Genomic DNA, 13891 nt, shown 5'->3' on the forward strand with positions numbered 1-13891 from the left:
TCTATTCTATTCTATTCTATTCTATTCTATTCTATTCTATTCTATACTGTCCCTAGGTATTATATTCTATATTTAAAGTAGTTTTCTGGTAGACAGCATATAGTTGGGTTTTGTATTTGTATTTTATTATTATTATTATTATTATTATTATTTGAGACGGAGTTTCACTCTTGTTGCCCGGACTAGAGTGCAGTGGCGCGATCATGGCTGACTGCAACCTCTGCCTCCCGGGTTCAAGTGATTCTCCTGCCTCAGCCTCCTAAGTAGCTGGGATTACAGGCATGTGCCACCACGCTCAGCTAATTTTGTATTATTTTTTTTTTTTGAGACAGTGTCTCACTCTGTCACTCAGGCTGGAGTGCAGTGGTGCAATCTCCACTCACTGCAAGCTCTGCCTCGCAGGTTCACGCCATTCTTCTGCCTCAGCCTCCCAAATAGCTGGGACTACAGGCGCCCGCCACCATGCCCGGCTAATTTTTTGCATTTTTAGTAGAGACAGGGTTTCATCGTCTTAGCCAGGATGGTCTCGATCTCCTGACCTCGTGATCTGTCCACCTTGGCCTCCCAAAGTGCTGGGATTTCGGGCATGAGCCACCACGCCTGGCCTAATTTTGTATTTTTAGTAGAGATGAGGTTTCTCCATGTTGGTCAGGCTGGTCTGGAATTTCCGACCTCAGGTGATCCGCCCGCCTCAGCCTCCCAAAGTGCTGGGATTACAGGCGTGAGCCATCTCGCCCGGCCCTGTATTTTAATTTTAATCCAATATGATAATCATTGTCATTTAATTGGTGTGTTTATACCACTTAAATATAATGTAATTATTGTATTGGACTCACATCTGCCATCTTATTATTTGTTGTCTGTCCCCTCCTTTATTGTAGTTTTTGTTTTTGTTTTTTTGTGTCTCTTTTTCCCATCTTCTTTTTAATTATGTGAAATATTTTTAGAGTTTTATTTTAATTTTCTTGTTGAGTATTTGGCGCTATGTCTTCTTTTATTTTTTTTTAGTGCTTTTTTTTTTTAGTGCTTGCTCTAGGAATTACAGTATACATATCAATTATTTCACAGCCTTCTTAGAGTTAATAATTTACCACTTCAAATAAAATGCAAAAACCTTATAACATAGTTCACTAACTCTTGCCCTCTGTTATAGTTGTCATAAGTATATATCTACACATTGAAATCTCTACCACATAATGTTATTATTTTTGCTATCAACAGTTTTATATATATATTTGCACAGGTATGATAGATTATCAGATTGGATTATTTTTAAACTATAAAACAAAACTCTATACTGTCTATAAGAAATCCACTTTATAAAAGGAGAAAAATATTCTTTTATATTTACCTAGATACTACTTTTGTTTTTCCTTCAGTTGTGAAGTTCTGAGATTCTCTCTGGTATCATTTCCCTTCAGACTTAAGCATTTCTTTTAGAGTTTTTATATTTACCCATATACTTCCTTAAGTTTTAAAGTTCTGACTCTCTCTCTTATGCATTTCTTTTAGAACAGTTTTGCTGCTGATAAATCCTCTTAGTTTTCTGTCATCTGAGAATGTGTTTATTTCACCATCTTCCTGAAGGGTATTTTCACTGGATTTACACCCATATAAATATAAATATTTATACAAATATAAATATACAAGTATAAATATTTATACAAATATAAATATACAAGTATAAATATTTATACAAATATAAATATTTATACAAGTATAAATATTTATACAAGTATAAATATTTATACAAATATAAATATAAATGTTTATACAAATAATATTAAGCAAAAAAATGCAAAAATACAAGCTATATAGAAGATGCATACAAATTTATTTCACTTACATAAGTTAAAAAACAAGTAAAATTAAATAATGTTTTATTTAGCTGAATACACATGTATGGTAAAAATGTAAAGCAAAATGAAGAAGTGATAAACATAAAATTCAAAATAGTGGTTATTCCTATCCCTAGAAGGAAAGCAGAAGGGACACAGGGAAGAGGCTTAAAGATAGTGGATGGTGGGTACATGGGGAATAATTAATATTACATATATTTTAAACTCACAAGACAGCATTCCTATGATTATAGATAGTTAATATTCATTTAGAGTTCCCCACATTTTGACCATTTATGTTGTTTCTCTTCCTTTCCTGCATTTGCTTGCTTTTATCTAGGATTATTTTCCTTATTGTTAAGAAACTCATTTTTAGGCCAGGCGCGGTACCTCACACCTGTAATCCCAATACTTTGGGAGGCTGAGGTGGGCCGATCACTTGAGGTCAGGAGTTCAAGACCAGCCTGATACATGCTGAAACCCCATCTCTACCAAAATATGCAAAATTAGCTGGGCATGGTGGTGCACACCTGTGGTCGCAGCTACTCGGGAGGCTGAGGTAGGAGAATAGCTTGAACCTGAGGGGTGGAGGTTGCAGTGAGCCAAAATTGTGCTGCTGCACTCCAGCCTGGGTGACAGAGCGAGACTCTGTTTCAAAAAAAAAAAAACTAATTTTTAGTAGTTTTTAAGTAAAGTCTGCTGTGATAAATTAGTTATTATTTGTCTGAAAATATATTTTGTCTTTTTGTTTTAAAGGACATTTGCTCTGGACATAGATTTCTAGATAAGCAGTTAATTTCTTTTCCCACTCTGAAGGTTGCATACCATTGTATTCTGGCTTCCATCTTTTCTGCTGAGAAGTCAGGTGAAATCTTAGTATTGCTCTTAATGTATCTTTTCTCTATTTTTGAGATTCCTTTACATTGGTTTTTATAAATTTTACTATGAGATGTGTGTAGTTTTCTTTGTACATATTCCTGCATTTGGGTTCATAGTGCTTCTTGCACCATGGCTCGATATCTTTTACCAGTTTTGGAATATTCATGGACATTATACTTTCAGTTGTGTCTTTTCATCCATTCTCCTCTTCTTCTAGGTCTCTAATTACATGATTGTTAATGCTTTTCACTGTTTCTCACACTTTTATGGCATTTTTGTATCATTTTATCTCTCCATGGTTGTACTCATTCTTTTCGTCTGACATCTTTGTTTGCTAATCCTTTCTTTATCTATTAAAACCTATTAACAATTTTTACAAGGTAAGAGCTTTTAAAAGCTGCTGTTAAACTCACCTATTGAGTTCTTGATTTTAGTTAGCGTGCTTTTTAGTTCTGAAATTTCCATTTGTTTCTTTTTTTCATATTATAGTTGTCTTATGAAATTCTCCCACTTGCCTCATATTTTCTTGAAGATAATGGCAATTCTTTAACATCCTTATCTGATAACTCCAAAATCTAGATTACCCATGGCAGAGTAATCCAGAGTATGCCCTGTGTATGGGCTGCATATGGCCTATAGCTTGTTTTTGTAAGGTCTGTGGGCAAAGAATGTTTTTTATATATTAAAGATTGTAAAAATGAGAATATGCAACAGAGGTGGTACATATCCTGTAAAACCTAAAATATTTACTGTCTGGCCCTTTATAGAAAAAGTTTGTCAGCTCCTGACTTTTAGGTCTGTTTCTATTGTCTCTTTTTTCTCTTGGTCTTATTTCTAAATATGCCTGGAAGTAGTATTTTAGCATTAGTGTTCACTTACTACAGTTTACTAAGTCTAGTAAAGATTTTTTAAATGAGGTGTAACATCCACAAAGTGTACAGTCTGGTGAGTTTTCAGTTATGCATGTACTCATCTAGCTGTGATATACATAAAAATATAAAACATTTACAGCATCCCAGAAGACTCCTTTGAACTCCCTCAAAACATGTATTCCCTGCCAGGCCAGGTGCGGTGGCTCACGCCTGTAATCCCAGCACTTTGGGAGGCCGAGGCAGGCAGATCACAAGGTCAGGAGATTGAGATCATCCTGGCTAACATGGTGAAACCTCGTCTCTACTAAGAAATACAAAAATTAGCCGGGCGTGGTGGTGGGCGCCTGTAGTCCCAGTTACTCAGGGGGCTGAGGAAGGAGATTTGCTTGAACCCGGGAGGTGGAGCTTGCAGTGACCCAAGATCACGCCACTGCACTCCAGCCTGGGCAACACAGCGAGACTCCATCTCAAAATAAATAAATAAATAAATAAATAAATAAATACCCTGCCAAAGACAGCCACTTTTCTGACTTTTATCACCTTAGATTCATTTTGCTTGTTCTTAAACTTTATGTAAATGGAATTATACCATATTTCTTGTTTTATGTTCAGCTTTTCCCAGTGTTACATCTGTGGCATTCATCCATGTTATTGCACATAACAGTAGTTTATCCTTTTTATTACTGTGTAATATTCCATTGTGTAAATATTTCAGTTTATTCCTTCTGTAGTTGGTAGACATCTGGGTTTTATCTCTTATATTTTAGAACTATAATCTATCTGAAGTTGTTATATATCAAGTTTCATGTCTTTCCACAAGGATATCCCATTGACCCAGGGCCACTTGTCCTTTCCCCGCTGCATTGTGGTGTGTCTTTGTTACAAATCAGGTGGCTGGCTGGGCACAGTGGCTCACACCTGTAATCCTAGCACTTTGGGAGACCAAGGTGGGTGGATCACAAGGTCAGGAGTTCAAGACCAGCCTGGCCAATATGGTGAAACCCTGTCTCTACTAAAATTACAAAAATTAGCCAGGCATGGTGGCATATGCCTGTAATCCCAGCTACTTGGGAGGCTGAGGCAGGAGAATTGCTTGAACCCGGGAGGTGGAGGTTGCAGTGAGCCAAGATCGCATCACTGCACTCCAGCCTGAGCAACAGAGCAAGATTCCATCTCAGAAATCAATCAATCAATCAGGTGGCCATTTATGTGAGGGTCTGTTCTATGATCTCCATTCTGTCCCATTGTTCTACCATCCACCATGTCAATGCTACCCTGTCACAATGACTGAGACTTTTTCCTTACTGTATTCTCACGTAGAGCCCAGTAGAATAATTACAGGGCTTGGAGTCCCATTTCTTCAGGGAATATAGGTGGTTGGAATTCTGACACCAGATAAATCAAGTGTGCTGGAAAAAGAATTCCTATTTTAGGCAAAAGCTTTATTGGAAGTTTGCGGCATCCTTTCCGCATTGTTCATTGCTGTTCAGAGTGTTGCTGCTGTGGTGCTATAAATGCTCCCAGCAGCTCTCAGGTTTTCTTTCCTTCCAGCTAGCCTCCCCCTAACTTCCCACTCCAGCCAAAAAAAGATGCACTGTATAAGTCTCTGATAAGGGAGAAAAATCCTTTAAAGTGTATTATTAATCTTGAGCTTTCAGCAAAAAAAAAAAAAAAAAAAAAAATTGGTTTTGATTTGCTTCTGATTCTCAGGTTTTTCTTTATGTTGGAATGTAATACTTCTTTCAATTTTATTTTATCTTATTTTTTTGAGACAGAGTCTTGGTCTATCACCCAGGCTGAAGTGCAGTGGTGCAATCTCATCTCATTTCAACCTCTGCCTCCCGGGTTTGAGCAATTCTCCTGCCTTAGCCTCCCGACTAGCTGGGATTACAGGCATGTGCCACCACTCAGTGCTAATTTTTTGTATGTTTAGTAGAGACGAGGTTTCACCATGTTGGCTAGGCTGGTTTTGAACTCCTGACCTCAAGTGATCTGCCTCCCTCAGCCTCCCAAAGTGCTGGGATTACGGGCATGAGCCACTGTGCCCAGCCCCCATTTTATATTTTAGTATTTTTTTCTCTCTCTCTTTTTTACCATAAGCATCTGTTAAACTTTTAAATCTTCCTTAATTATAATATTTTAAAGAATATTCTAATTAAAACAGGCTAAGTACGGTGGCTCATGCCTCTAATCCCAGCACTTTGGGAGGCTGAGGCAGGCAGATCACTTCAGCCCAGGAGTTCAAGACCAGCCTGGGCAACATGGCAAACCTCTGTCTCCAAAAGTTACAAAAAAAATTAGCAGGGTGTGGTGGTGCGAGCTTGTAGTCCCAGCTACTTCGGAAGCCTGAATTGGGAGGATCGCTTGAGCTCGGGGAGGTCAAGGCTGACTGCAGTGAGCCATGATTGGGCGCCTGCCCTCCAGCCTGGGCGACAGAGTGAGACCCTGTCTCCTGCTTTTTTTTTGGAGATAGGGTCTCGCTCTGTTTCCCAGGCTGGAGTGCAGTGACATGATCTCGGCTCACTGCAGCCTTGGCTCACTGCAACCTCTGCCTCCCATGTTCAAGCGATTCTCCTGCCTCAGCCTCCTGAGTTGCTGGGTTGCTGGGATTACAGGCATGCGCCACCACAGCCAACTAATATTTTTTTTTTTTTTTAAGTAGAGAGCCAGGGTTTCACCATGTTGGTCAGGCTGGTCTCAAACTCCTGATCTCAAGTGATCCATCTGCCTTGGCCTCCCAATATGCTGGGATTACAGGTGTGAGCCACCTCGCCCAGCCAAGAGTATTTTAATTAAAGCAAAAGTTAAGGGTATTCTTGTGTAGAACAGGGATTTTTTTTTTTTTAATGTGATGTGTGCTTGTCAATTCAGGTTGAACATGAATGGGAGAAGAAATTTTTATTATAATTAGTTTTTAAATGACTCATCTTAAAAGAACCATTTAAGCCAAAATAGTTTTTAAAGGTTTAAATGTATCAATTAAAATATTTTTCTTTTTAGGAAAAAAGAAAAGGAGATTGAAGTTTGTGGAGGGCTGAGGGAGGAGGATTGACCCTGGCTCCAAGTTCACAAAGGCCTCAGTTCTTTATTAAAGTCATGAGTCAAAACCTGCATCTAGAGCTACGTCTTAGAGTTAGTCACATGGACGGCAGTACCCTGTATCTTTTTCTTTTTCTTTTTCTTTTTTTTTTTTTGAGACAGAATTTTGCTCTTTCACCCAGGCTGGAGTGAAGTGGCACAGTCTTAGCTCACTGCAACCTCTGCCCCCTGTGTTCAAGCAATTCTCCTGCCTCAGCGTCTGGAGTAGCTGGGATTATAGGCACCTGCCACTATGCCTGGCTAATTTTTGTAATTTTAGTAGAGATGGGGTTTTGCCATGTTGGTCAGGCTGCTCTCGAACTCCTGACCTCAGGTTACCCACCCGCCTCGGCCTCCCAAAGTGGTAGGATTATAGGCGTGAGCCACCGCGCCCGGCTGGCCCCTGTATCTTTTTCCTTCCAAATACACAGCTGTGTAGAAGGACAGTTATCTCTGGTACCCCAGAGTCATTGTAGCACATTTTATTTACTGAGAGAAATATTTTGCCCCAGCATTCAGTTGGGTGAAAAATCAGGGAAGATCTTTATAAAACAGAAATGGCATAGGTTTTCTGGGATAGTTGTAGATAAGAGGTATTTATTATTCCTAAATAATAGATATATGGTTCTCATAATGAAATATGATGAAAAATTGTTCATAACAGTAACATTTATTAAATGCTTCCTAGGTTCCAGGAGTTATGACAAGTTCCTTATGTAATTATCTCATTGAACAATCACTTGTCCAAGATTTTGGTCTGACCTGAGACATCATGTACTTGTTCATTGTATTTCCGAGATACACCTTCAACTTTTTTTCTGTGTCACTAAAATCCTGCCATTTTTCCATTCATTGTTGCTAATAATACTTCTACATTTCAACATTTAGTTTCAACATGTATAGCTCTTAAATCTTTTAATTAGCAATAATTTGCCATTGGAACTAGAACTAGTGACATCGTGAGGTCAACATGTTTTTTTTTTTTTTTTTGCAAATCCTGCCCTTCACGAAAGGGCAGTCCACTCTTTACATGGCAAAAATACATGGAAATGTTTTATGTGTTATAAACAAACATGGCAGCAGCCCAGCTGTTGGAAGAATCTTCATTTACAGAGGCCACAATGACTCGGCACTCTACAGCTTCTTGAGACATGGGAAAGTGGCTTTTGCCTGGAAGAGCACGAGTGGTTGCAGAGTTTTCTAACAAATGCTTGATAAGTAACATTCTCTTGAATAACCTAATGGTAATAAGTTGAAAAGAGAGAATTAGGCCGGGTGGTGGCTTGCACCTGTAATCCCAGCACTTTGGGAGGCCGAGGTGGGTGGATCACCTGAGGTCGGGAGTTCGAGACCAGCCTGGCCGAGGTGGGTGGATCACCTGAGGTCGGGAGTTCGAGACCAGCCTGACCAACATGGAGAAACCCTGTTTCTACTGAAAATACAAAATTAGCTGGGTGTGGTGGCGCATGCCTGTAATCCCAGCTGCTCGGGAGGCTGAAGTAGGAGAATCTCTTGAACCCAGGAGGCGGAGGTTGCCATGAGCCAAGATCATGCCATTGCACTCCAGCCTGGGCAACAAGAGCAAAACTCCGTCTCAAAAAAAAAAAAAAAAAAAAAGGAAACAGAGAATTTAAGCTGATAAGCTGATATTTGTATTCATCTCATATAAAATCTTTCAAGCACACCTCATGTCTTCCTTCTCCTTTGACCGCCCTGTTCTAATGAGCATTTCCCCTCCTGCCTCATAGGAACTGCCTCCTGAGCGTGGAGCCTGCCATTAGCACCAAGCACCTCCCTTACCAGAGCTTCCAGCTCTTCGGCTTTGACTTCATGGTCGATGAGGAGCTGAAGGTGTGGCTCATTGAGGTCAACGGTGCCCCTGCATGTGCTCAGTAAGCCTGCACGTCATTGTGTTTTTACAAGTGGGAAGTTGGTTCTGCAGTTGGGATAGTCTGTGGGTACAAGTGTAGTCACTTTGACTGCTGTGAGGGAGGATGCCACAGTGATAGGAGACCCTTGGGAGGACTCTGTCTGGCAGGGGGCTTTGCTGAGTCACTTCCTTTCCTATTTCCCCGTGTATTGTAACCAGATAGGCCCAGTGTGGTAGCTCATGCTTGTAATCCCAGCACTTTGGGAGGCCAAGACAGGTAGACTGTCTGAGCCCAGGAGTTCAAGACCAGCCTGGGCAGCATGGCAAAACCCCATCTCTACAAAAAATACAGAAATTAGTCAGGCATGGTGCTGTGTGCCTATAGTCCCAGCTGCTCGGGAGGCTGAGGTGGGAGGATCACTTGAGCCTGGGAGGTTGAGGCTGCAGTGAGCCATGACTGCACCACTGCATTGCAGCCTGGGTGACAGAGAGACCCTGTCTCAAAAGTAAAAAATGTAAGCAGATAGCCTGTGCTCAGGTGGGTGGGAGATGCCATGAGAGTGTTAAAGTTCATTACTGCCAGAGAGACCCGTGTGACAAGCTGAGTGAGCAGGATCCTATGATGTGGCGACCCAGAAGTTCAGAGCCTCCTGAGGCAGGAAGGAGTCAGAGAAGGCATCTTAGACATGGGGGGTCTGGAGCTGGGGTGCAAGAAAAGAGGGTTCCGCTGCACCAAAGGTTGGTGGGGAGAGTCTTCCAAAAGAGGTGCAGCGTCCTGTGGGCTCTCACCCTGTCCCGGGCTCTGCAGGTCTGGGAGATGCCCAGAGGAACAGAAGCTCCTGAGAACCTGCTCTCTGGAACTTCTGCTTCTCTCGGGAGAAGGCTGGTTGTAGCATGAGCGTCATGGAGTCATTAAGGAGGAAGGAAGGTAAGAGAGGACCTTCTGTGGAAGGCCTTACGTGTCAGGGAAAGTCACTCGGACTTGTGCTGAGGGTTCTTCTGAAGATCCTCTTTCATCATGTCAAGACCCTTTCGTGGTTCCCATCTACATCTTGAAGAAATTGAGTGATTTTTCAAAATGTTTAAGAGAAAGTCCTGTACCTGCAAGGGAGGATGTCAACACACCAAAGTTGTTCTTTACTTAGAAGCTAGGCCTTTGCCATTGCCTGATGGTTACGACAGGCATGATTGCATGATTCCATCTTGTTCATCAGTCTCTGCAGCCGATAAGTGCTTATTAGGTGCTGCCTACCTGGCCAGGCTCTGTATGAGGCCACGGGTTCACAGTGGGGAGCAAAGAGAGACACAGGCCCTACCTTTCGTGGGGAGAGACTGTGAGCAGACAGATACCAGGCAGATGTCAATTACAAGCGAGGACAAGTGCTTCAATGGAGAACAAAGGATGTTGAAAGGTAATGTAACTGAGCCAAGGGCCCACGATGGGAAGTGATGTTGGAACTGAGATCTGAAGGCCAAACGCAAGTTAGATGGGCTAAGGGCAGAATAAGGCAGGGCTCCGCACCTTCCCTCACCAAATCAACAGTGGTGTGCCCAGTCTCACCCACTGTCCTTTCCTATCAGGGGTTTGTCCCTCCATGGTGCTCTAGACCTTATCCTCCTCCCGCTCCTGTCCTCTCATCTGGCAGTTAACATTGTCACCTTTTTCCCTCTCTGATGCATAATTCTTGTCAGCATATGCAGTCCCAGCAGATTTTCCCAACTATTCAAAAAGATGTCCTCCCCTGATGCCACATCCTGTTCCAATGATCACGCCTTCTCCAGTTCCCTTCACAGCCAAGCTTCTGGAGAGCAGCTTCTGCACAAGCTGTCTTCTGTTCCTCTGTTCCCATCCATGTTCCAGTCCATTCCAGGCTGGCTCCCATCCTGATTGCCTCACAGAAACTGTTCTTTGCAGGTCCCCAACCAAGTCCTTATTGCCACCTCCAGCAGCCTCTTTCTGTCCCCACCCCCTTGGACCTGTCAGCAGCATTCGAGGCAACTGACAGCACTCGCTGAGCTGCTCTCCTGTCGTGGCTGGACACGTGGTGCTGGGCAGGCTTGCCTGGTGAGGTGTGGGCAAGCTGGACTCCGTCTTCTTCATCCAGTGCCTCTGGTCTTAGGCCTGGGTGTTTGTCTCCTCTCTGTGTATGTGATCTCATCCAACTTCATGATTTTGAAATTACCAAATTACATCACAGCCCAGAGATGCAGACTAGTATCTGCACCTGCCTTCCCTGCCAGAATGTCTCCCGTCTGCCTCCCAGACTTACCCATCTTGGTCGGTCACCACCCCCTGCTCCCCCCAGAGACTAAGCTCGAACCTGACAGTGATCCTGCCTCTGCCTTCCCTTCCCCTCAAGTCCTGCCCATCAGGGCCCTGTGGTTGTACCTCTAGCCTCCGGAGTCCTTTGCCCTCCATTTGCACTGTCACCCCTGCAAAGGGTGTCTTCCACCATAGTGAAGGTTTTGGCATGGAGCCTTCTAACTGGGGTGCACTTCTGCTCTTGCCCCAGTGAAATCCATCCTCCCAGAGCAGCCAGTGTGTAAAGTCGACACCAGACCATGCCATTCTCCAGACTTGCCATTGCATCTGGGACACAAACCAGACTCCTCCCTCCACCTGCAAGGCCGCTGCCTTACCCACCTCTCCAGCTTCATCCCAAGTCACCATTTCCCTTGATTGCTCTTATCTGCAGTGGGCCTTTGTGCTTTCTGTTACCTGTGTGTGGAATCCCCACCACCATTACCACCACCACCACCAGCCTTACCATGGCTGGCTTCTTCTTTACCAAAACATCTTGAGGAAGCTTTCTCTGAACAGTCCTAGCTCTGATTTTCTCTAGGCAGAGCCTTTGCAGTTTCCTTCATTGCACTAACTGCCATCAGATTAACTCATCAGAAGAAATTGTTTGTGGGTGTGTGTCTGTGTGTGTGTGTGTGTGTGTGTGTGTGTGTATCCGCCCCTTCTTCTTTATTTCTACCCTGTCATCCATTCTCTGTCTGTCTTCTATTCATCCCTGGGTCTTGGCTTAGCTGCCACTGGAAAGTCTTCCCCTGTCACTGGGGAGTCTTCCTCTGTCACTGGGGAGTCTTCCCCTGTCACTGGGGAGTCTTCCTCTGTCACTGGGGAGTCTTCCCCTGTCACTGGGGAGTCTTCTCCAGTGTCCCTTCAATTATGCTGAGTTGGTCCTTTTCCTGGGTAGGGCCTGCCCCTCTCTGTAATGCACGGTGGCTCTTACATGCTCTTGAAATGCCTGCCTTCCCTGCCAGTTGTGTGCCTTGTTCACCTGCAAGGCCTTCCGTAAGTATTTGCTGAGGGAATGCTTTATCTTCGTGCAAAGCCTTCTGAAGCATTTGTATATACAGTGGCAACCAGTTTTTTCTTTTCTTTATTTTTTTGACATTTTGTTATTATTATACTTTAAGTTCTAGGGTACATGTGCACAATGTGCAGGTTTGTTACATATGTATACATGTGCCATGTTGGTGTGCTGTACCCATTAACTCATCATTTACATTAGGTATAACTCCTAATGCTATCCCTCCCCCCTCCCCCAACCCCACGACAGGCCCTGGTGTGTGATGTTCCCCATCCTACGTCCAAGTGGTCTCATTGTTCAGTTCCCACCTATGAGTGAGAACATGCAGTGTTTTGTTTTCTATCCCTGTGATAGTTTGCTCAGAATGATGGTTTCCAGCTTCATCCATGTCCCTACAAAGGACATGAACTCGTCCTTTCTTATGGCTGCATAGTATTCCATGGTATATATGTGCCACATTTTCTTAATCCAGTCTATCATTGATGGACATTTGGGTTGGTTCCAAGTCTTTGCTATTGTGAATAGTGCTACAATAAACATACATGTGCATGTGTCTTTATAGCAGCATGATTTATAGTCCTTTGGGTATATACCCAGTAATGGGATGGCTGGGTCAAATGGTATTTCTAGTTCTAGATCCTTGAGGAATCACCACACTGTCTTCTGCAATGGTTGAACTAGTTTACAGTCCCACCAACAGTGTAAAAGTGTTCCTATTTCTCCACATCTTCTCCAGCACCTGCTATTTCCTGACTTTTTAATGATCACCATTCTAACTGGTGTGAGATGGTATCTCATTGTGGTTTTGATTTGCATTTCTCTCATGGCCAGTGATGAGCATTTTTTTCATGTGTCTGTTGGCTGCATAAATGTCTTCTTTTGAGAAGCGTCTGTTCATATCCTGTGCCCACTTTTTGATGGGGTTGTTTGATTTTTTCTTGTAAATTTGTTTAAGTTCTTTGTATATTCTGGATATCAGCCCTTTGTCAGATGGGTAGATTGTAAAAATTTTCTCCCATTCTGTAGGTTGCCTGTTTGCTGATGGTAGTTTCTTTTGCTGTGCAGAAGCTCTTTAGTTTAATTAGATCCCATTTGTCAATTTTTGCTTTTGTTGCCATTGCTTTTGGTGTTTTAGACATGAAGTCCTTTCCCATGCCTATGTCCTGAATGGTATTGCCTAGGTTTTCTTCTAGGGTTTTTATGGTTTTACGTCTAACATTTAAGTCATTAATGCATCCTGAATTAATTTTTGTATAAGGTGTAAGGAAGGGATCCAGTTTCAGCTTTCTGTGTATGGCTAGCCAGTTTTCCCAGCACCATTTATTAAATAGGGAATCCTTTCCTCATTTCTTGTTTTTATCAGGTTTGTCAAACATCAGGTGGTTGTAGATGTGTGACATTATTTCTGAGGGCTCTGTTCTGTTCCATTGGTCTATATCTCTGTTTTGGTACCAGTACCATGCTATTTTGGTTACTGTAGCCTTGTAGTATAGTTTGAAGTCAGGTAGCATGATGCCTCCAGCTTTGTTCTTTTGGCTTAGGATTGTCTTGGCAATGCGGGCTCTTTTTTGGTTCCATATGAACTTTAAAGTAGTTTTTTCCAATTCTGTGAAGAAAGTCATTGGTAGCTTGATGGGGATGGCATTGAATCTATAAATTACCTTGGGCAGTATGGCCATTTTCACAACATTGATTCTTCCTATTCATGAGCATGGAATGGTCTTCCATTTGTTTGTGTCCTCTTTTATTTCGTTGAGCAGTGGTTTGTAGTTCTCCTTGAAGAGGTCCTTTACATCCCTTGTAAGTTGGATTCCTAGGTATTTTATTCTCTTTGAAGCAATTGTGAATGGGAGTTCACTCATGATTTGGCTCTCTGTTTGTCTGTTATTGGTTTATAGGAATGCTTGTGATTTTTGCACATCGATTTTGTATACTGAGACTTTGCTGAAGTTGCTTATCAGCTTAAGGAGATTTTGGGCTGAGATGATGGGGTTTTCTAAATATACAATCATGTCATCGGCAAACAGGGACAAT

The 13891-nt window shown here is 42.4% G+C and overlaps 1 protein-coding gene across 2 annotated transcripts in view; it reads left to right on the top strand.

Annotated features, from left to right (window-relative positions):
* TTL (tubulin tyrosine ligase) overlaps positions 1 to 13891 on the top strand; it is a 44554-nt gene that overhangs the window by 24023 nt on the left and 6640 nt on the right. Inside the window, exons 6-7 of one of the 2 annotated variants that reach the window (XM_063695707.1) lie at positions 8416 to 8559; positions 9346 to 13419. In XM_063695707.1, the coding sequence (XP_063551777.1) occupies positions 8416 to 8559; positions 9346 to 9430 (229 nt within the window). In that variant the 3' untranslated portion in view covers positions 9431 to 13419. Of the gene's footprint in view, positions 1 to 8415; positions 8560 to 9345; positions 13420 to 13891 lie in introns of those variants that run through there. The other variant, XM_055378279.2, reaches the window with a different exon arrangement.

The sequence above is a fragment of the Gorilla gorilla genome, chromosome 12 (genome assembly GCF_029281585.2).
Source record: "Gorilla gorilla gorilla isolate KB3781 chromosome 12, NHGRI_mGorGor1-v2.1_pri, whole genome shotgun sequence".
Taxonomy (NCBI): Eukaryota; Metazoa; Chordata; class Mammalia; order Primates; family Hominidae; genus Gorilla; species Gorilla gorilla.